The following is a 22,827-nucleotide window of genomic DNA, read 5'->3' as shown; positions in this document are numbered from 1 at the left end:
GGGAGCCTAATGCAGCACTTGATCCCAAGACCATGGGATCATGACCTGAGCTGAAGGCAGAGGCTTAACCAACTGAACCACCCGGGCACCCCTATTATTTCTGATAGAATCACAAACATTGTCCAGTGTTGTATGACCACATGATCTCTGTGCAGCTTACCACAACTGTTCTCTGCCAAGCCTTACAGAATCTGTTTTAAGGATATACAGCTTAATATTCAAAGATTCAAGGAGACTGCACAGTCTCCATAGTCCTGAACACTCTAGTCGCTGGGTTTTTTGTTTGTTTGTTTGTTTTGTTTTGTTTTGTTTTCTGCCCAGCAGGAAGGATGCTATCATCATGGTCCACTTCCCTGAGCTGAGGTTTGGAAAGTGCCTCCAGGTAGAAAGCTAGGTGGTTGTGAAGCTCACCATGAGGATTTCCCTTCCCTAAAGGATCACATCACTGTGCTCTTGTCCTTTAGCTGCCCCGGAAGAATTGTTCTTCTATCCAATCCTATAGTTGTGTGTAGCAGAAGGGTAGGTCTGATCTCATTGCTGTCTTGGCTACAATCAGAAACTTGACCCACTTATTCTTAGTTCACAGAAATTCCAACATTTTTGCTCCTTAGACCATCACTGATCTAAGGTGAAAAGTCAAAATATGGAGATAGCCATCTACGAGTGTGACATTAGGGGGGAGATAAAACAACGATACAGGCAGTCATAAAAACTAAATGTCTTAAAAAATAAAGAAGCAAACAGACCTACGCACTTAATAACATCCGAGAGCAACTCTATACTGTCACCATGCTATGATTTGCATGATGATAGGCTTTAAATCATTGAGAAAATCTTATATCTGCTGAGGAAACAAAGGGGTATATAATGCATTTTAGAAATTTTAGAGTTTTGTCACATAAAGACAGGATCATGAGATTCTTTTTTTTTAATCTAGGGGGGGTTTATACATGGTAATGTCTGTAGAGGTAATTTATGAGTGGCCTAAAAAATTACTTCTGCAAAGTAGTTACCACTTTCTTTGAAGATATGGGATAAATGGAAAGTTGATGTCAGAAGGCTTGATAATGAAAATGGTGATGAGTAAGTGGGATGTGTGTGTGTCCATGCCATGTTACCAGATGAGGGTAGTAGGGAGGGAGGGAGAGGGGGAGGGGACACACATGTGTCCCTTTATGTGTATGTTTTCTTTTTTTCTCTTTTTTAAAATATTTTATTTTATTTATTTATTCATTAGAGACAGAGAGAGAGAGAGAGAGAGAGGCAGAGACATGGGCAGAGGGAGAAGCAGGCTCTCTGAAGGAGCCTGATGTAGGACTCAAATTTGGACCCCGGGATCATACCCTGAATCAAAGGCAGGTGCTCAACCGCTGAGCCACCCAGGTGTCCCTTTTCTCTCTCTTCAGAAAGGGAAAGAAGAGGAGAGGAAGAGGGAGTGGGAAAGAAAGAATCTTAGGCAGGTTCCATGCCTAGGACAGAACCCAATGTGGGGCTCGATCTCAACCCAAAGATCATGACCTGAGCTGAAGTCAAGAGTCAGATGCTCAACCAGCTGAGTCATCCAGGGGTCCCCTAGGTATACGCATCTTCTAAGTCACTCAATATGATGGTTTTTAATAGTAAATGCCCCAAACAAAACACTCCAGCTCATTTCTAAAGACTAGCTTGGAAAGACTATACTTGTTTGAACCCCGAATTTCTTACATGCCTTGAATCCTAAAGCCCTTTCCCCATAGTGTCCCTTCCTCTCTCTGCCCTAACTTCTGCCTTGATATAGCTTCTTCCACAGCACATCCATCAACACTTATAAATCACACCCTGTGGCCCATTTTTCCTGGGAAAGTGGTCTGTCACCATCCTCTTTTCTTGGGGATGGGATGAGACTCTATATTCCCTTCATGGATCAACTCTGTTCCTTTCAATCAGTGGTCATACCCATTAGACAGAATGGACTTGATATATGTGTAATAGCAAACTTTTCACAAGAATGCTTTTTTTCCCCCCACAGTGTTATTTTTATTCCCATTAATGACAATTAGACCAGGCTTTCCATATTATTAAACATGGTTTAAATCCATTCTTCTTTCTTTTGTAGGAAAACCTAGGTCTGTTTGTGGCAGACCCAACCTCTAATATCTGGAAGACTTACGTTAACTACATCGATGAGATGTTGCTGGATGGGTTTTTTCTTGCTATTGAGTGCTCCCTCAAGTACCTCCTGGAAAACACTGGTATTTACTGGCTTATGGATGTGCATTATCCCTGAGAAGATAATAATACCACCTGTTGAATAACAGTGGAGTGTGACCAAGTGCCTAGTGACTTTTCCCAAAATGTTGTGGATATTTTATGAATTGTATATAGTAAAATAGCCAAGGTGTTGAGTTTCTAAATTGTTGCCAGAGGAAAGATGTCTCTCTGTCTAAAACTCAGGTGGTACGCCAGGCTCTAAGATAGTGAGGCCCATAGCAACAGCAAAAACATAAATGCCAATTTAATCTAAATAAAGTTTCAGTAAAGAGGATGAAGCCCAGTTAGTAATGGCGGCTTCATCCAGACTTGGTTCATGGCAATGAGAGGGGGACATTCTGTGCCTTCAAGCCTAATGTTCTCTATTTCTAAAGCCTTTTGAGAACACAGGGAGGTTGTAGTCGCCAGGTTAACAGAAGTTTTTCTGTGTGGAAAAAAGAGTCAGGCAAGCTGTGGATGAGGTCACTGTCACAAGGAACAGGAATGCTAAGAAGGTCATGGGCATTCTCTGGAGCTGTTTAAAAAAATAGCTTTAAATTGTGCTGGATAAACCGAGTTGAGGTACACAGGGCCGACCTTGGCTAGTAAGTGATGGGATGGAAAGAACAGAAGGGTTCAGGCAAAATTTGAATTAAATCTTCACATTCTGGTAGATTCTGAGGAGTTTAGTAAGCATTGCATTGAAGAATTCATCAAAATGGAAAGGCAGGGTGAATAGTTGGAAGCCAGAGGATGAAGGTGGGGATGAGACTTTAAGACGTCAAGTCCAACCTGAGAGAAGAAAGAAAATCCAGTGGTAAAATGGGTAGGTCAAGATCCATGTCCAGATACCCAGCCCCAATAAGAGGCTATGTGCAGGCGCCTGGGCTGAGAATAGAGGGAAGCAAGGCTCAGTGCTGGGTGTAGTGAAAGTGGGCAAACCCCACGTGGTCTCGGTAGATGGGGTCACTGAGATCAGAGGCATGGTCTTTGTTTTCAAGGTTGAAGGGTGCTCCAAATCAAGGAGATTAGGCAGCAGGAAACAGGCTCAGGGGTAGTTGGTGTGGTGGGGATCACATTCTAGAGCCTGGATTCAAGTAGCCAGTGGGGCAGGAAGATTGGAGAACTGGCTCCTAGGGAGCAGTGCCAACAGTGTCCACCTTGGAGAACCAACCAAACCTCCTCAAGGGTAGGAGGTTCAGGGGGCCTCAGACCTCTCTAGAAGATTCAGAACGATGCCCCAGCACACTTGGCTTGGGCTGAACTCACTGTCACCTCTCAGAATGCAAACCCTGCCCAGGGTAGATGCTACCCCCTCTAGCAGAATTGCTCTTCCCCCTCTTAACTCCCAAGGTGACCGACTTGACCCAGGTGGTGGAACCACCAAGATAATCTGGTTTGTGTGGTAATGATGACGTCATTGCCTCGAACATAGGGATTAGGTTCCCACGGGAGCACAGGGAACAGAAATCTCACATAGTCCGAATGGTCTCATGAGTCTTCTATATCCTATAAACTGTATGCAACCCGATCTATTAAATGATCAGTATCTCATACAGAGAGTAATGCAGAATATAGCAGGAGCACATATGCAAAGCCTAATATTATAGGTGGTTTAAAAAACTATTCTATGAGAGTAGTGTAGTTTCTGTTCATTCCCTTAAGTTAAATATGCACTTAATGGGACACATCTTAATCTAGTAATGCAGATTTATCATTCCCACAATTTTGAAGGCAAGGCTCTCGTCTTACATATCTTTGAGGATCCCACAGTTATTTCGGTTTGGGGTGAATGACGAAGCTACGGTAACCAAAACTCCATCAATAATGTGGCTTACATGACAAAGAGATCTAGCTCCTAAGTTCTAGGCTAAGGAGAGTGCTTCAGGTTAGTGGACAGGTTCCCACCATGCTGTGGTTCCACCACATTCTAGGGCCTTGTCTTCATTTCTGTGGTTGAGTTGGGTCCCACCAACACATCCAGGCTCTCATCCATGAGCAGGGGAAAAAGAGCGAGCATACAGATGGGTCCCCTGCTGTCTCAAGGGCCACAGCCCAGAAGTGACAGCCATCACTATTCTCCATGTTCCACTGGTGAGCCAGTCCTCTTGCCTACCTAACCAAGAGCAGGGCTGGGAAAGGCAGCCACATGGCCACTCTTACCGCAGCCTCTAGGGAGGAACGAGGGTAACGGATTCGAATGGGTTTCCACCACCCACAGCATCCAGCACATCACGGTCTCCCAAATATTGCCATAGTCAAGGAGACCTATGAAGATAAGCGGTTATTAATAAAAGTTTAAGCACCAATCTTGTACTTGCAACATCTTGCTCCCTGTTATATTTTGATTTAAATTCAGCGAGGCAAGTTAGTCTAGCAAGTAATCAGGGATCTGTTAATTATTTATACAGTTTTTAATTTTTTATCACTATAGAGCTACAGAATTAAAAGACGTTCTGTCTTCCTGGAAGATCAGAACGGGCAGGATGGTAACTTGTTTTTGTTTTTCCTGCCAACGCCAACTACTGACAAGGGCGCCACAGGTCGCCTAGTGGCTACCAGTGGAATTGCAGGCGTTGTGTCTCAGGAGAAATTAGCTGTTTCTAAGAAATTAGCTTGGCAAAATCAACCTGTTCTCAACCAGAGGCCATACTGCGCCCCCCTTCGCTCCCCTGACCCAGGCATTTGGGAATGTGGAAGGGGACTGGCTTGGGCTGAGCAGTCCCTGGGATGTGTTCTCCGAGGACAGGAGGGTAAATGTCCTGCAATGCCCAGGACAGGCCTGCGCAAGAATTGGCCTATTCGAAATGTCAGTGGCTCCCCTGTTGATAAACACTGAGAGACCGTTACCCTCACCTTTTCTGGGGGGTTAGCAAATTTTGTATTTCTATTTTCCTATGCCCGAAAAGCTTATAGCAGGGAAAGAAGTGTTCTGAGGGCCTTCAAAATGGGTACTGCCTTTTGCCCATTTTAACCATTCTTTGTTTTGTGTGTATGCGTCCCTTGTTCTTCAGAATGCAGGACAGGACTCACTCCGATATTTGAAGCACACCTGAGCTTAGCCATACCAGAATTAGTTTTCTCTCCCTCCCTGGAGTATGGAGTGAAGGGTGGCTTCTATGACGCTATTGAGGGGCTTATTACTAGCATTTTTGGAGTATCGTCTTTGATGCCACGGCTCTCCCCACACACTGGCTCGCCCCACTACCAGGTACTGAGTGTATTCAACTGCCCTGCCTCCCAGCCCAATCTGCAAACTTATTGCCGAGTGCGGATGTAACCTGTGTGTTGTCTTGCTCCGCCCCCGCCCCCACCAGGCTGACATAGAGGGCATGGCCCACTTGGCGAGCATGAGGACCAAGCTTCTGGACAGGGTTCAGGGTATGATGGCCCTCTGCTGTGGCTATCGGGACACCTTCAGCCAATATTCCTACCTCTATGTGGAGGACCGGAAGGAGATTCTGAGCCAGTTTCTGTTGTATGGGCATGTCCTCACCCCCGAGGAGATGGAAGCCCATGCAGAAGATGGCATCCCAGAGAATCCTCCTCTCCTCCATCAGTTTAAAGCACAGATTGACTCCTATGAAAAGCTCTATGAAGAAGTGTGTAGACTGGAGCCCATCAAAACGTTTGATAGCTGGATGAAAATTGATGTCCGGCCTCTTAAAGCATCTCTGCTAAATATAATTAAGAGGTGGAGCCTCATGTTCAAACAGCATCTTGTTGACTATGTCACTGACAGGTAATAGTGTTGTTCTAGTTTCTTCCAGCATCCCAAGTAGTTGCGGGGGGGGGGGGCACCATGTTTTTCATCCCTTTCATATTCTTCCCCAAGGGGTTCAGTGGTTGAATTAAAAATTAAAACAGCTGGCTGAGGTTCCAGGCCCTTAGACACAGTGATAACTTTAGTCCTGCCCTTCCCTCGGTTTACCAGACATGGCCTCTTTTTGTTTTATTTTCCATTTGGTGCCCAGGGTGTGAAAAGCACTCAGTAAGTGGTAAATAACGTTCTATGCAATAATGGCAGATCCGAGCTCCCTTTGCAACCCTGGCTGTGAAATCTCTTTAAGCCTGGGAAGCGAAGGGGGTCTAATGGACCTCTTAGATTTTATTTCTGCCACTTGCTCCTTGTCTCAGATTATCCAGCTGTGCAATGTGGAAGTCACTAAATCCTCACACTCCCAGTGCCTGTCTCTGCCACTCTAGCTATGGACAGACTGGATCTGCAATGGTCTGTTCCCCTGTGTACCTCGACTATCCAGTGCCAGGCTCTCCCATCCAGAGCATTGGTCTCTGGGTAAATAGGTTGATGTATGGTCCCCCAGTCACTTCCCCTTTGCCTGTCCCCACAGATCTGCCACTGTCAGAGTCTCAACTACAGGGGCGCCTGAGTGGCTCAATTGGTTGAGCATCTGCCTTCAGCTCAGGTCATGATCCCAGGGTCCTGAGAAAGAGCCCTGCATTAGGCTCCCTTCTCCACAGGGGGCCTGTTTCTCCCTCTCCTGCTCCGCCTGCTTGTGCTCTCTCTTTATGTCAAATAAATAAAATCTTAAAAAAAAAAATCTCAACTACCACCTCCACCCAGAAGTCACGATCCCTCTATACAGCCGTAAGCTTTTGGTGTGTCAGCTGTGGGCACAGGGGAGCCAACCTGACCCCTTCCTTGAGTTTGGGGGGTAGTCTTACTTAATGCTACAGCTGCCTTGCTCAGTGATCTAGTACTAGGAGCAGAAAGGAAATGGCCCCCATCAAGGATGTGTTTATCTGCAGATGAATTCCAAGATACTTGGTAAGAGTGTGATGGTCCTCCACTCTAGGAAACTCCAGGCAAGTGTTGTGGGATATTTTAAAGGGATTTGCCCGGTGTTCTTTAAGAAGGGGCCAATTTTCCACATTCACAAAAACTTTGGTTCACTGAGGACCTGAGAAGCAATGAAGGGAAGTACTGGTTGGAGGCAGGGCAGAAACAGAGATGTCTCTGAATGTAGCTGCTCCATGGTCCCTCTCCATCGGCAAGTCTGCCATCCAAGGACACAGAGACATGTTTCAAAATGTCAGTCTTACTATTATTTACGTGTGGTATGGCCAACTGAGAGACTTGATGGAAAATGACTGCCATTGGAAAGGTATTTGGTTATAATAATAGATTCTAAGACAATGAGACACATTGTGTGCCACACGGGGAGGCAGTAGGGGTCAAACAGGCAGAAGGAATGATGAGAAAAACGAGGGCAAGAACCTTTATTGTGGTTTCCATGGAACAGAATAGTTAAGAGAGGGTCAGCAGGATTAGGATTGGCTCTTTTGAATGATTCTAACAGGCTCTGGGGCCAGGGGGACTATCTCTAGTTTTTTGGTTTGTGGCCCTGGAGTGATTAGAGCAAATGAATAGTGGTCTGTGGAGTGTGGGAGCCAGATGGAGGAGGTGTTGGAGACAGGAATTCTGGCTTGATTGGTTTGCATATGAAAAGCATGCGCAAAGACAAGTCACTTACCACCTTTAGGAACTGGTCAGCCAGCCATGGGAGAGGAGGCAGTCCCTCCAGGGTGGGTAAGACCCCAAAAGCCAGCATCAGAGTACATGGTTGATTCAAGATGTAGTGATGACAGCGACCAGGTGCCTCTTACCAGGCACAGCTTCGTAAGATCCTCGCAGGCCGGCGAAACAGCATAAACGTGCAGAATTCTCATCCTTTGACCCCATTTCCTTATCCCTGAAGGGAGACAATGACCGGGTTCCTCTAAGGTGCCTTCCAATCACATCAGGTTAGTGGTATCTCACTGTGGTCCATATTTGGTATTCCTCTGATCATGAATAAAGTGGCTCCTCTTTTTATGTTTCTGGTGACTTTGTGTTTCTTCTGTGCCCTTACAGAGCTCTTGCCCACTTTTTATCAGATTTTATTTTTTCCTTTGTGATATTTAGAATTTTTTTTTTGATATTTGATATATACTCAGTCTAATCCTGTGCTAGTTGTATATATTGCAGATACAGCCTCCCATTGTGTGGCCTTTCCACCGCATTTACGCTATGTTTGCACATCACGTAGCCAAATGTGTTCATCTTTTTCTTTTTCCCTTATGTTGCATTCTTTTGTCTTAAAAAAATCCCTTTCTGCCTTGAGGTCCTAATGATGTTCTCCTATACCCTCTCCTAAAAGGTTTATAGTTGTATCTTTCTCATTATGTAGCCATTTGTTTGCCACTGCGTTGTATGACAAAGTCCTAGTTGTCTGGTCATAAATCCCGATATCTGGCAGGTAAAGTCCTCGCCTTGTTCATTGTCATTAAGACTGCCTCCACAATTCTTGGCCCTTGTTATTTTACATAAATTTAAAAATCCATTTGTAGGAGAAAAACATGTGTTGGGATTTTTATTATATTGCAATGACTATAGCTCAATTTGAGGACAGTGGTCATCCTGATCACTGAGTGTACCTTCCCACGAACAGGTCATCTTTCCATTTCTCTATGCACTTTATTTATTTACTTTTTTAAAAAGATTTATTTATTTATTTACGATAGAGAGAGAGAGAGAGAGAGGCAGAGACACAGGCAGAGGGAGAAGCAGGCTCCATGCCCGGAGCCCGACGTGGGACTCGATCCCAGGACTCCAGCATTGTGCCCGGGGCCAAAGGCAGGCACTAAACCGCTGAGCCACCCAGGATCCCCTCTCTATGCACTTTAATGTCTTTCGATGAAATTTTGTCATCATTACCTTTAAAATAATTCTTGTGTCTTTACGATTTATTCCGAGGTATTTCAATTTTAGGCTTCTAGCATAAACTATATTTTAAAATTGTATTTTCTGTGGAATGGAATTGATTTCTGTTTATTGATTTTGTATCAAGCATCTCTGCTAAATTAACTTATTAATTGCAATAATTTATCTGTGCACTCTTGTATTTGCTATTACATAGTCATCATCTTCAAATTTATAATAGTTTTATTTCTTCCTTCTGAGTGTTGATAGGTTTTATTTTTAAATGCATTTTATCACTATTTTTTTCTTGCTACATTGGCTAGGTCTTGCAATTTAATGTTGGATAAAGTGGTAAAAACAGGTGCTCTTATCCTGTCTGATCTTAAAGGGGATATTATAACATTTTACCACTAAGCATATTTGTTGTTGTGAGTTTTTTAAAAAAGATTTTAAATATTTACTAGAGAGAGAGAGAGAGCAGGAGAAGGAGCAGAAGGAGAGGGACAAGCAGACTCCATGCTAAGCATGGAGCCTGATGTAGGGCTTGACCCCATGACCCTGAAATCATGACCTGAGCCAAAACCAAGAGTCTCAGAAGCTTAACTGTTGAGGCACCCAGGCGCCCCCCGTTGCCATGAGTTTTTATGGTTTCTATATATGCAATTAAACAGGTTCCCTTCTTTTTTTTAAGTTTATTTATTTACTTTTTGTAATCTCTACACCCAAGGTGGGGCTTGAACTCACAACCCACCTGAGATCAAGAGTCACATGATCTTCCAACTGAGCCAGTCAGGGGCCCCTCAAGAAATTCCTTTCTATTCCTAGTTTGTTACGGGGACGTAGCAAACAGATAGAGCATTTTATGAAGGACTTTTTCTAACTCTGCTAAGATAATTCTCATTTTTTTGCATCGAAATTAAGTTAGTATACTGGTTATTAAGTTAATATACTGGTGAATATACTGGTTTCTAATATTAAGCCAACTGAGTGTTACTGAGAAAAGCCCAACAAAGTATTATCTTTTCCAATATATCCACTGATTAATTTTGTTTGCAAATACATTGTTTATTGCTGATGTATCTCTCTTTGCAACTGAGATTGGCCTTCACTTTTCTTTTGTCATACTTTCTCTGATCTTGTTCTGTGGTTTTGCTAGTTTCATAAAATGAGTTAGGAAGTAATCCTTCCTGTTTATTCTCTGGAAGAGTTAGGGTAAGATTGGAATTCTCTGATCCTTGAAGATTTGATTTAAATCTCCTATTGAACATCTGGGCTTGGTATTTTCTTTCTGATGAGATTTTTACCTATAATTTCTCTAATGGTTGTAGAGTTATTAAGATTTTCTATTCCTTCTTAAGTCATAGTTGTCTGGGAACATATCCACTTCATGTAATTCTTTATTGTCATAAAATTCATAATATTATCTGTTTACTCTCCTCAGAATCTATGATTATGTTGCTCTTCTCATTTCTATTCATTTCTATTTGTGCTTTCTATGATTAATCTTGCCGGGATTTACGAAGAGCCATCTTATAAATCCATTGATCCTCTTTATTATAATTTAATTTCTGTTTCAATAGTTTATTCTTTTATGTTTATTATGTCCATCTGTTTCCTTAGATTTATTTTTTCTTCTTGGCTAAGTTAAGATTGATACTTTGCTTATTTACTTTGAGCCATCTTTGTTAATGTAACAATTAAATTTATGAGTTCCCTTCTCAGTACAGTTTTACCTATATCTCACAGGTCTTAGCATGTGATATTTCCATTATAATTTAGTTCTAGGGATCCCTGGGTGGCGCAGCGGTTTGGCGCCTGCCTTTGGCCCAGGGCGCGATCCTGGAGACCTGGGATCGAATCCCACATCGAGCTCCTGGTGCATGGAGCCTGCTTCTCCCTCTGCCTATGTCTCTGCCTCTCTCTCTTTCTCTCTTTGTGACTATCATAAATAAATAAAAATTTTAAAAAATTATAATTTAGTTCTAAGTATTTTTAATACCCATGATGATGTGTTTATATGTATTTAATATTTCCAAACATTGGATTCTTCTAGTGATATTTTTTAAGGTTTTTTTCTTAAAGATTTTATTTATTTATTTATTTGACAGATAGATAGCACAAGTAGGGAGAGCAGCAGGAAGAGGGAGAGGGAGAAGCAGACTCACCACCAAGCAGGGAGACTGACTCAGGGCTTGATCCCAGAATCCCAAGATCATGACCTGAGCAGAAGGCAGATGCTTAACTGACTGAACCCCTCAGGAGCCTGCTTTTAAAAGGTTTTAATTTTAATTCCTGTACAGTTAACATACAGTGTTAGTTTCAGATGTACAATATAGTGATTTGACAATTCTATGCCTTAGTGCTCATCATGACAAATGCTCTACTTAATCCCCATCACCGATCTCACCCATTCCCCCACCCACCCTTTTCCCTCTGGTGACCATCAGTTTGTCCTCTCTAGTTAAGAGTCAGTTTCTTGGTTTGTCTGTTTGTTTTCCTTACTTTGTTTGTTTTGTTTCTTAAATTTCACATATGAATGAAATCATCTAGTATTTGTCTTTCTCTGACCTATTTGGGCATTATACTACCTAGCTCTATCCATGTTGTTGCAAATGGCAAGATTTCATTATTTTTTATGGCTAAGTAATATTCCATTATATACATATACCAACCACATCTTCTTTATCCATTCATCTATCAGTGGACATTTAGGCTACTTCCATAGTTTGGCTATTGTAAATAATGCTGTCATAAACATACAGGTGCATATATTCTTTTAAATTAGTATTTCTTATTTTGGGGGTCAATACCCAGTAGTGTGACTGCTGGGTCACAGGATAGTTCTACTTTTAAGTTTTTGAGGATCCTCCATACTGTTTTCCACAGTGGCTGCACCAGTTTGCATTCTCACCAACACTGCAAGTGCATTCCCCTTTCTCCACATCCTTGTCAGCACTGTTGTTGTTTGTGTTGTTGATTTTAGCCATTTTGACTGGTGTAAAGTGGAATCTCATTACGGTTTTGATTTGTATTTCCCTCACGATGAGTGATGTTGAGCATCTTTTCATGTATCTCTTGGCCATTTGGTTGTCTTCTCTGGAGAAATGTCTGTTCATGTCTTCTGCCCATTTTTTTTTTTTAAGATTTTATTTATTTATTCACAAGAGACACAGAGAGAGAGAGAGAGAGAGAGAGAAAGAGGCAGAGACACAGGCAGAGGGAGAAGCAGGCTCCATGTAGGGAGCCTGACATGGGACTCGATCCCGTGTCTCCAGGATCAGGCCCTGGGCTGAAGGCGGCGCTAAACCGCTGAGCCACCCGGGCTGCCCCTTCTGCCCATTTTTAATTGGATTATTTGTTTCTAGGGTGTTGAGTTGTACAACTTCTTTATATATTTTGGATACTAACCCTTTATCACATATATCCTTTGCAAATATTTTCTTCCATTCTGTAGGTTGTCTTTTAGTTTTGTTGATTGTTTCCTTTACTCTGCAGAAGCTTTTTATTTTGATATAGTCCCAATAGTTTTTTTTCTTTTGTTTTCCTTGCCTCAGAAGACATAGCTAGAAAATGTTGCTAAAGCTGATATCAGAGAAATTACTGCTTGTGTTCTCTTCTAGGACTTTTATAGTTTCAGGTCTCACATTTAGAGCTTTAATCCATTTTGAGTTTATTTTTGTGTATGGTGTAAGAAAGTGGTCCAGTTTCCCCAACATCATTTGTTGAACATTTTCCTATTGCATATTCTTGACTCTTTTGTCAAAAATTGACCATATAATCTTGAGTTTGTTTCTGGACTTTCTATCCTGTTCCATTGATGTATGTGTCTGTTTTTGTGCCAGTACCATACTGTTTTGAGTACTACAGCTTTATAGGTTATTTTGAAATCTGGGATTCTGATACCTCCAGCTTTTGTTTTTCTTTTTCAAGATTATTTTGGCTATTCAGGCTCTTTTGTGGTTCCATACAAATTTTGGAATTATTTGTTCCAATTCTTTGAAAAATGCTGTTGGTATTTTGATAGGGATTGCATTAAATCTGTAGATTGCTTTGGGTACCATGGGCATCTTAACAATACTGTTCTTCCAGTTTTTGATCATGTAATATCTATTTGTCTATGTCTATTTCTATTGCTTCATTATTTGTAGAAATGCAGTGGATTTCTGTACATTCATTTTGTAACCTACAGCCTTATGGAATTTGCTGTATCAGTTCTAGTAGTTTTTTGGTGGCGAGTTTACAATTTTCTATAGCTAGTATCATGTCAGATGCAAATAGTGAAAGTTTTACTTCTTCCTTACCATTTGGATGCCTTTTATTTAATTATTCTCATGATTGCTGTGGCTAGGACTTACAGTGCTGTGTTGAATAAAAGTGGTGAGAGTGGACATCTTTGTCTTTTTCCTGACCTTAGGGGAAAAGCTCTCAGTGTTTCCCCATTAAATATGAGGTTTGCTGTGGGTTTTCATATATGGCCTTTATTATGCTGAGAGATATTCTCTCTAAACATACTTTGTTGAGTGTTTTTATCATGAATGGATATTGCACTTTGTTAAATGCTTTTTCTTCAACTGTTGAAGGTTCTTATCCTTTCTCTCATTTTTTAAAAAAGATTTATTTATTTATTTATTTATTTATTTATTTATTTATTTGAGAGATGGAGAGAGAGACAGAGAGACCGACCAAGTGCATGCATGGGGGAATGGGGTGGGTAGTGGGGGAGAGGAAAAGAGAGAATCTCAAGCAGACTTCCCACTGAGCATGGAGCCCGATGCAGGGCTCAGTCTCGCAACTCTGAGATCACAACCTGAGCGGAAACCAAGAGTCAGATGCTTAATTGACTGTGCCACCCAGGTTCCCCTTATCCTTTCTCTTATTAATGTAATGTATCACACTGATTGATTTACAATTATTGAACCACGCTTGCATCCTGGGAATAAATCCTGCTTGATCATGGTGAGTGATTTTCTTTTAATGTATTGTTGAATTTGGTTTAAAAGCATTTTGTTGAGGATTTTTGCATCTAAGTTCATCAGAGACATTGGCCTTTACTTCCCTTTTTTTGTGGTGTCTTTAATCTGATTTTGGTATTAGGGTAATGCAGGTCTCATAGATGAATTTGGTACTCTTTCTTCTATTTTTTGGAATGGTTTGAGAATAGGTATTCATGCTTCTTTAAGCATTTGGTAGAATTTACCTGTGAAGCCATCTGGTCCAGGACTTTTGTTTGTTGGAAGTTTTTTGATTACTGATTCAATTTCATTGCTGGTAATTGGTCTGTTCAAATTTTCTATTCTTGTTTCAGTTTTGGTAGGTTACGTGTTTCTAGGAACTTATCCATTTCTTCTAGGTTGTACAATTTCTTGGCATATAGTTTTTCATAATATTCTCTTATAATTGTTCATAATTCTGTGGTGTCCATTGTTATTTCTCCTCTTTCATTTCTGATTTTGCTTATTTGAGTTCTCTCTCTCTTTCTCTTTGATGAGTGGCTAAAGGTTCATCAATTTTAAAAAAATCAGGTCTTAGTTTCATTGATCTGTTCTATTGTGTGTGTTTTTTAAGTTTCCATTTATTTCTTCTCTAATCTTTACTATTTCCTTCTTTCTACTGTTTTTGGGGTTTTGTTTGTTCTTTTTCTAGCTCCTTTTGGTATAGGGTGGTTTGAGTTTTGCCTTGCTTCTCATAGTATTGCCATAAACTTCCCTCTTAGGACAGCTTGTGCTATATCCCAAAGATTTGGAACATTGTGTTTTCATTTTTGTTTATCTCCATGGGTTTTTGGATTTCCTCTTTGATTTCTTGGTTGACTCTTTCATTGCTTAGTAGCATGTTACTTAACCTCCATGTATTTATGCCCTTTCCAGATTTTTTTTCTTGTGGTAGATTTCTAATTTCATAGTATTGTGGTCAGAAAAGATATGTGGAATGACTTTGATTTTGAATTTGTTTAGACTTGTTTTGTTCCCTAATATGTGATCTGTTCTGAAGAATGTTCCAAGTGCACTTGAAAAGAACATGTATTCTGTTTTAGGATAAAATGTTCTGACTCTATTTGTTGAATCCACCTGATCCAATGTATCTTTCAAAGTCACTGTTTTCTTGTTGATGCTCTGTTTGGATGATCTATCTGTTGTTATAAGTGGGATGTTAAAGGTCCCTGTTATTATTATTATTTGACTATAGCTAATTTACTTTATGTTTGTTATTAACTGCTTTAAGTATTTGGGTGCTCCCATGTTGGCTGCATAGTGTTTACAACTGTTAAATCTTCTTGTTGGATTGTCTCCTGAATGATTATCTAATGTCCTTCTTTGTCTTTTGTTATAGTCTTTGTTTCAAAATCTATTTTGTACAATATAAGTATTCCTACCCCAGCTTTCTTTTTTTTATTTTTTTAATAATAAATTTATTTTTTATTGGTGTTCAATTTACCAACGTACAGAATAACACCCAGTGCTCATCCCGTCAAGTGCCCCCCTCAGTGCCCGTCACCCATTCACCCTCACCGCCCGCCCTCCTCCCTTTCCATCACCCCTTGTTCGTTTCCCAGAGTTAGGAGTCTTTATGTTCTGTCTCCTTTTCTGATATTTCCCAAACATTTCTTCTCCCTTTCCTTATATTCCCTTACACTGTTATTTATATTCCCCAAATGAATGAGAACATACAATGTTTGTCCTTCTCCGATTGACTTACTTCACTCAGCATAATACCTTCCAGTTCCATCCACGTTGAAGCAAATGGTGGGTATTTGTCGTTTCTAATGGCTGAGTAATATTCCATTGTATACATAAACCACATCTTCTTTATCCATTCATCTTTTGATGGACACCGAGGCTCCTTCCACAGTTTGGCTATTGTGGACATTGCTGCTATAAACATCGGGGTGCAGGTGTCCCGGCATTTCATTGCATCTGAATCTTTGGGGTGCAATTGCTGGGTCAGTGCAATTGCTGGGTCGTAGGGCAGGTCTATTTTTAACTCTTTGAGGAACCTCCACACAGTTTTCCAGAGTGGCTGCACCAGTTCACATTCCCACCAACAGTGTAAGAAGGTTCCCTTTTCTCCACATCCTCTCCAACATTTGTGGTTTCCTGCCTTGTTAATTTTCCCCATTCTCACTGGTGTGAGGTGGTATCTCATTGTGGTTTTGATTTGTATTTCCCTGATGGCAAGTGATGCAGAGCATTTTCTCATGTGCATGTTGGCCCTGTCTATGTCTTCCTCTGTGAGATTTCTGTTCGTGTCTTTTGCCCATTTCATGATTGGATTGTTTGTTTCTTTGGTGTTGAGTTTAATAAGTTCTTTATAGATCTTGGAAACTAGCCCTTTATCTGCTACCCCAGCTTTCTTTTCACATCCCTTTGCATGATAAATGCTTCTCCATTCCTTTGTTTTCAGGCTGCATGGGCCTTTAGGTCTGAAATGAGTCTGTTGTAGGCAGCATAGAGATGGATCTTGTTTTTGTTTTTTGTTTTTGTTTTTTTAATCCTTTCCATCACCCCATGCCCTTTGATTGGAGCATTTAGTCCATTTGACATTGAAAGTAATTATTGATATGTATGTATTTGTTGCCATTTTGTTACTTGTTTTATGGATGTTTTTGTAGTGCTTCTCTGTTTCTTCTCTCTTCTCTCATGACAAGTGGGCTTTTTATAATGATATACTTGGATTCCTTTCTCTTCATTTTTTTGCATATTTATTACTGGTTTTTATTTGTGGTTACCATTAGGTTTGTATATAACATCTTTTACATATGGCACTCTATATTAAGTTGATGGCCACTTATTTTTGAACCTAATCTTTATTCCTCTTCCCTCCACATTTTAGGTATATGGTGTCATACTTTACATCCTTTTATTTTGTGCGTCCCTTGACTGTTTTTTTTACAGATATGCTTACTTTTACTGTGTTTGTGCTTCCTTCTTTCTTTAGTCTTTCTTATGATCTTTCCTTTCCACTCAGAGTCCCCTTTAACTTTTCTTATAGGGCAGGTTTAGTGGTCATAATTTCCTTTAATGCTTGTTTGTTTGAGAAACTCTGTCTCCCCTTTTATTCTGAATGGAAGCCTTGCTGGATTCTTGGCTGCAGATTTTTTCCTTTCAGCGTTTTGAATGTATCTTTCTACTCCCTTCTGGCCTACAAAGTTTCTTCTTAAAAATCAACTCATAGCCTTATGAGGTTTCCCTGTATGTAACTTCCTTCTTTTCTCTTGCTGCTTTTAAAATTCTTTCTTTATCACTACTTTCTGCCATCTCAATTTCCATGTGTCTTGGTGTGAACTTCCTTGGGTTGATTTTATTGGGGAATCTCTGTGCCTCCTGGATCTGAATTTTTGTTTCCTTCTCTAGATTCAGGAAGTTTTCAGCTATTAAATCTTCAAATAAATTTTCTATCCCTTTTCTTTGTCTTCTCCTTCTAAGGTCCCTGTAATGCACATGTTATTACACTTGATGTTGTCACTAAGTTCCCTAAGCCTATTCTCATTTTATGTATTTTTTTTTCCTATCACCTGCTCAACTTGATGACTTTCCACTCCTCTGTCCTGTAGGTTGTTGTTTTATTCTTCTGCTTCATCTAGTCTGCTGTTTATTCAATATAGTATATTTTTAACTTCATTTATTGCATTCCTCATCTCTGATTGGTTCTTTTTTATCTCATTGTTAAGGGTCTTTCTGATGTCTTCTGCTCTTTTCTCAAGTCCACTGAGTACCTTTGTGATCATTTAAATTCCCTATCAGGCATATTACTTATCTCAGGTTCACTTAGGTCTTTTGCTGTGGTTTTGTCCTGTTCTTTCATTTGGGACATATTTCTCTGTCTCTTCTTCTTATCTAATGATCTGTGTTTCTCTGTGTTAGGGCAGATAGCTATGTCTCCAGCACTTGAAAATAGTGGCCTTATGGGGAAGAGGTCCTGTAGTGCCCTGTAGTGTGCAGTGTCCTCTGTTCACCAGAACATGATGCTTCAGGGTGTCTCCTATGTGTGATGTATGTGCCTTGCTATTGTGGCTGAGCTGCTTTTTCCTTCAGTCCATTCATCTGCTCTGACTCTTTGCCTGTTGTGGACAGGGTTTGGTCCCTGTGGTGTCAGTGGGCCAATCTTGGGATCTCTTGGGCTTGAGTCAAGTCAGATCAGGCATTTGCTAGAGATGCAGTAGCACCAAACTGCATTGTGCTTTCCCTGTGTTGTCCCCTGAGAATCTTCTTGATGGGCAGGGCCTTCAGTCAGACCCAATGTCTTCCTCCATCCCACTGCTGGGGCCACAGTCTGACTGGTGTGTGTGGTTATCCTTCCCTCTCTGGTATGCGTGGTTATCCTTCCCTCTGGTGTGTGTGGCTATCCTTCCCTCTCTCTAGGGCAGAAGTCACTTTGGAGTGTTGCTGACCACTGTATGGGCTGCTTGCATACTGCCAGGCCCGTGGCATCACCTTGTATGGGCTCTGGGCAAGAGCATATTAGAGAGGATAGTAACCAAAGCACAGCATGGTGGTGGCAGTGCACTGGCACAACTGCGATAGCAAATTTTGCACCTTATAATTCCTCTGGGCGAGGGGCTCTGTGGTGCCGACTAAGGTGGGCTGTCCAGAGAGATGGACTGTGGGAAGCACAGCATGAGGGTGGGACAGCAGTTCTAGCAAGTTAGGTAGCAAGTCCTGCAGGTCACTATGTGTTCATGCTGGGGGTAGGGGGAGGGACGTGGCACCTGCCAGATCCTTTGTTTCTGGAGGAATCACCCAGCAATTTCTATCCCTCTAGAACATGCTCTGAGATTAGTAAATAACTCTCCCTCCTACATGCTCCAGGCACCTTTCAAAGTGCTGCTTCCCTACTGTATCTCCATGGGCTTTTTGTTGTGTTGTCTCTTTATAGGCAGATACTCCATTTCCTCTTGGCTTCCCTTCTCTCCCACAGCCAAGCCCACAGATTTTTAAAAATTCCAGGTGTTAAGTCCCACTGGTTGTAAGAACTCACAACATTCAGCCCTTCTGGTTTTCAAAGGCAAACGTTGTGGGGATTCATTTTCCCTGGGTGGGTTCCCTGGTGTGGGAGGTCTGTTTCTCTCCCTCCTTTGTGCCCTTGGTTGCCTCCCTCCCATGGCTGGTTGGGGAAGTTCATTTAATTTTGACCTTGTCTCCACCCTTCCTACCCTCTTTTCTGTGGCCTCTTCTCTACATTTAGTTGTGGAGTCTATCCTGCCAGTCTTCGGGTGATTTCTGACATGAGTGCCATCTGGTTGTATCATGGAACGAAGTGAGCCTAGGGTCCTCCTCCTCTGCCATCTTCCTGGGAAGTCCTTCCAGTTATATTTTGTTATGAATTTTTAACAATTGCATTGCGGTCAGAGAAGGTGATATATATAATAAGCTTCTGTAATTTATTGAAGTTTGTTTTAAACTGGACAGTATGGTCAACTTTGTAAATGTTCTGTGCACATCTAAAGAGAATATGTATTCTAGAACTGTTGGGGGAGGAGGAATGTTCTGTGCAGGACTATTTGATCAAACTTGTTAATTATTTTTTTCAAATCTGTATCCTCATTGTCTTCTTTTTCTGCTTAGTTTATTTATTATTGAAATAGCTATATTAAAAATCTTCTACTTTGGCACACCTGGGTGGCTCAGTTAGTGAAGTATCCAACTCTTGATCTCAACTCAGGTCTTAATCTCAGGGTCATGAGTTCAAGCCCTGCATTGGGCTCCACATTGGGCATGGAACCTCCTTAAAATAAAAAGCTTAAAAAAAAAAAAAACCCTTCCACTTTAATGGTAGATTGTCAATTCACCTTGTAATTCTGTCCCTTTTTGCTTCATATATTTTAAGGTTATGTTAAATGAGCATACAGAGTTTGACTTTTTTATATCTTCCTGACAAATTAGAACTTTCAGCCACACATAAAAATCTTCTTTATTACTAGCTATATTTCTTATATTAAAGTCTGTTTTGTCTTATATTAATATAACTAAACCAATTTCCTTTGTATGATATTAGCTTGGTATCTCTCATTTTATCCTTTGGCTTTTAATCTTTCTGTGCCTTCATATTAGGTAAGATTTTTTAATAATTGGCATAGAACTGAATGTTTTATTCACCTTAATATATCTTTTAATTGGGGAGTTTTGTTCATTAATATATATTCTGCTACCATTTTATTATATATTTTCTATTCTTTTTTTTTTCCTTCATTTTCTTGCCTCCTTTTGGGTTTAATTTTATGAGGTTTTTATTATTATTATTATTCCAGTTCTTCCCCTTCTGCTAATTTGGATGTTATATGATCTAGATCTACTGTTAGGTCTACTGGTTACCACAGCTGTTTTAATAAGCATCTTTAAATGAATTAGTTGGTTTTGTTACTCTCCTCACAACTAATACAAAGATTTTAGAGTACTTTGATCTCAACTATTCATTCATCAAATTATATTCTTATTCCCAGTAATTTCAGTTGTTTTCTCTTATTTATTTAAACACCACAAATTCCACTTCATTTTATACACTTGGTGTTTATTTAAATTTATTTAAATTTAATTAAATTTACCAACATTTTTGCTCTTTGCTTTTTTCTACTCCCTGAGTTATGTTCATTAGAAGTTCCATCATTTTGAGTCTATTGATGAAACTCTCATTCTTTCTTGCCTGAAAAGGTGTGTATTTTCCCCTTAGTACTTGGGGGGAAATGGTTTTGTAGAAGGGGGAATTCTAGGATAACAGCTATATTCTGTGAGTTTATTGAAAGCATTGTTCTTCCATGTCCTGGATGCCAGTTTGGCTTCTGAGCAGTCAGCCGTTAGTCTGGGGCTTGGGGGGCTTTTTGATTTTTGCTTTGGTTTGGTCAAACTCTACCTTTGCTCTGAAGCTGATAAGCTATTTTTGAGATTTTTATTTCCTTTTTGGTAAAGGTATCAAAAAGAAGTATCTTGAGGGTTTCCTTTTTTCTTTTTCTTTATTTTAGATTTTCTTTATTTGAGAGAGATTTAGATCTCTTTAGATTTTCTTTATTTGAAAGAGAGAGAGCATGAGTGGAGTGGGAGGAACAGAGGGAGAGGAGCAGCAGAGGGAGAGGGAGAAGCAGGAACAGGGAGCTCATGGAGTTGTTTTCTAGGATCTGGAGATGATGACCTGAGCTAAAGGCAGATGCCTAAGTGATTGAGTCACCAGGTGCCCTCCTTGAGGGTTTCTTTATATTAATTCCACCGGAATTTTTTTTAGTTTTCTTGAACTTACATTGTCTTTCAGCAATTCCAGAAAATTCTCAGCCAAGATCTCAGAGATTGCATCTTGCCCATCCTCTCTTCTGAGCTCTTAGTAAGCGTATGTAAGATTTTTTTCACTATCATCCACCTATTTAACAAATTTCTTAGTTTACAACTGTCTACACTGCAGTTTGGATAACTTCTCCACTTTTATCATACAGTGGTCTGATTCCCTCAGCTTTGTTTAAATCTCCTGTTTAATCCATTCATTGGGCTTTAAATTTTAATGTATACATTCCAGTTTTAGACCTATTTGGTTATTTTAGAATTCTGCTTGTTCATTTTTGTATTTTCTTGTTCTTTGCTCAAATATTGAGGCTTCCCTTTTAATCATGTTTTTGAGTTTTAGACAACGTATGTTAGAGGATGATCTTAAGACAACTTCTGATTTGTCAATTTGAAAATATTTTGTTTCTCCTTGCCATAGATTAAAGGTAACATAAAGACCTACCCCAATGATTAGCTTCTTTCTCCTGGAATTGCCCATCAATGTAGCACAGTATGATAGTTTTTGAATTGCTAAAACACATATTAGAGGCTTTTGCTATGGTTCTCTTCGCAAAGTAATGCCATTACAGCCTGTAATTTCCAGTAAGTTTTGCCACTTCTCAGAATCTACCTTCTCCGAGAGCAAAGGAACATGCAGAAACACAGGTTCTGGGTATATTTGGAGAGCCTCTAAAATTGCCTCTATTCCTGACTCAAGCAATGCTGAATTTATATTTGAACTTAAAGTTGGGTCAGGGGCAGTGGCTGTGACCTACTGAGACTGTAAGAGCTTATTTAGGCTTCTGAAGGGGATTCCTAAAGAGAGCGTTTCTGTCTTAACTGATATATTGTGCTCAGAAGGTTCAAGTTATTTTTCCTCATCAGTCTGAATTGAAGTCTGAGAAACTATAGGGAAGGCACTTTTTCCTGCTATATGGGTCACAAACAAGTAAGCAAGACACTTAACAGGAGCCCTTGTTTTTAAAAATATATTAAATATTGCTACTTTATATTCTGAGTATCCAATATTTGAAATCTCTGCAGGTTTAATTTCATGGATTCTGCTGGCTCCTACTCATGGTGACTTTTCCTTGTGCATTTCATGACTTTTGGTTGTAAAAATCATATTCCTTGGAATTTTGTCTGTGGGAATCCTTTGAGGATTGGATTCTAGTCTGCATTCCTCCATTTGTTTCTGCCTGTCATCAAGGGACCCTCCCAACCCCAGACCACTTGCATTTCCACTTGCAGGGGTCCACCTGTGCCCAGGCTAAAGCAGAAAGTTTCCATACTTGCCCTTTCTTTGCAGTGAATTTATTTCTTGTTCTGCCCTTATGGTGTCACAGTTTCACACTTGGCTTCTTAACAGCCTCCTCACTTCATGTAGGCCCCAGGCAGCATCACCAGTTCCCCACATCCGATGAGGCAATCCAAATAGCAGCTCATAGTCTTCAAGGTTCAGTAGAAACCATCATAGAAAGCCTGCTTTAGAGTGCCTGGGTGGCTCAGTTGGTTAAGCATCTGCCTTTGGCTCAGGTCATGATCTCAGGGTTCTGGGATTGAGTCCCCACATTGGGCTCCCTACTCCATGGGGAGTCCACTTCTCCCTCTCCCCTTGCTTGTGCGTGCTCTCTCTGTGTGTCAAGTAAGTAA

General features: G+C 40.6%; 1 protein-coding gene across 1 annotated transcript in view; it reads left to right on the top strand.

Moving 5' to 3' along the window:
- The window catches only part of DNAH9 (dynein axonemal heavy chain 9), a 336,893-nt gene that overhangs the window by 51,791 nt on the left and 262,275 nt on the right, over positions 1–22,827 (top strand). The window contains exons 15-17 of the mRNA XM_072821109.1: positions 2,096–2,231; positions 5,244–5,440; positions 5,547–5,971. Of these exons, the coding sequence (XP_072677210.1) occupies positions 2,096–2,231; positions 5,244–5,440; positions 5,547–5,971 (758 nt within the window). The remainder of the gene's footprint in view (positions 1–2,095; positions 2,232–5,243; positions 5,441–5,546; positions 5,972–22,827) is intronic.

Source organism: Canis lupus, chromosome 3, assembly GCF_048164855.1.
Source record: "Canis lupus baileyi chromosome 3, mCanLup2.hap1, whole genome shotgun sequence".
Lineage (NCBI taxonomy): Eukaryota > Metazoa > Chordata > Mammalia > Carnivora > Canidae > Canis > Canis lupus.
The sequence above is the reverse complement of the archived record's forward strand: the minus strand, read 5'-3'. Positions and strand labels throughout refer to the sequence as shown.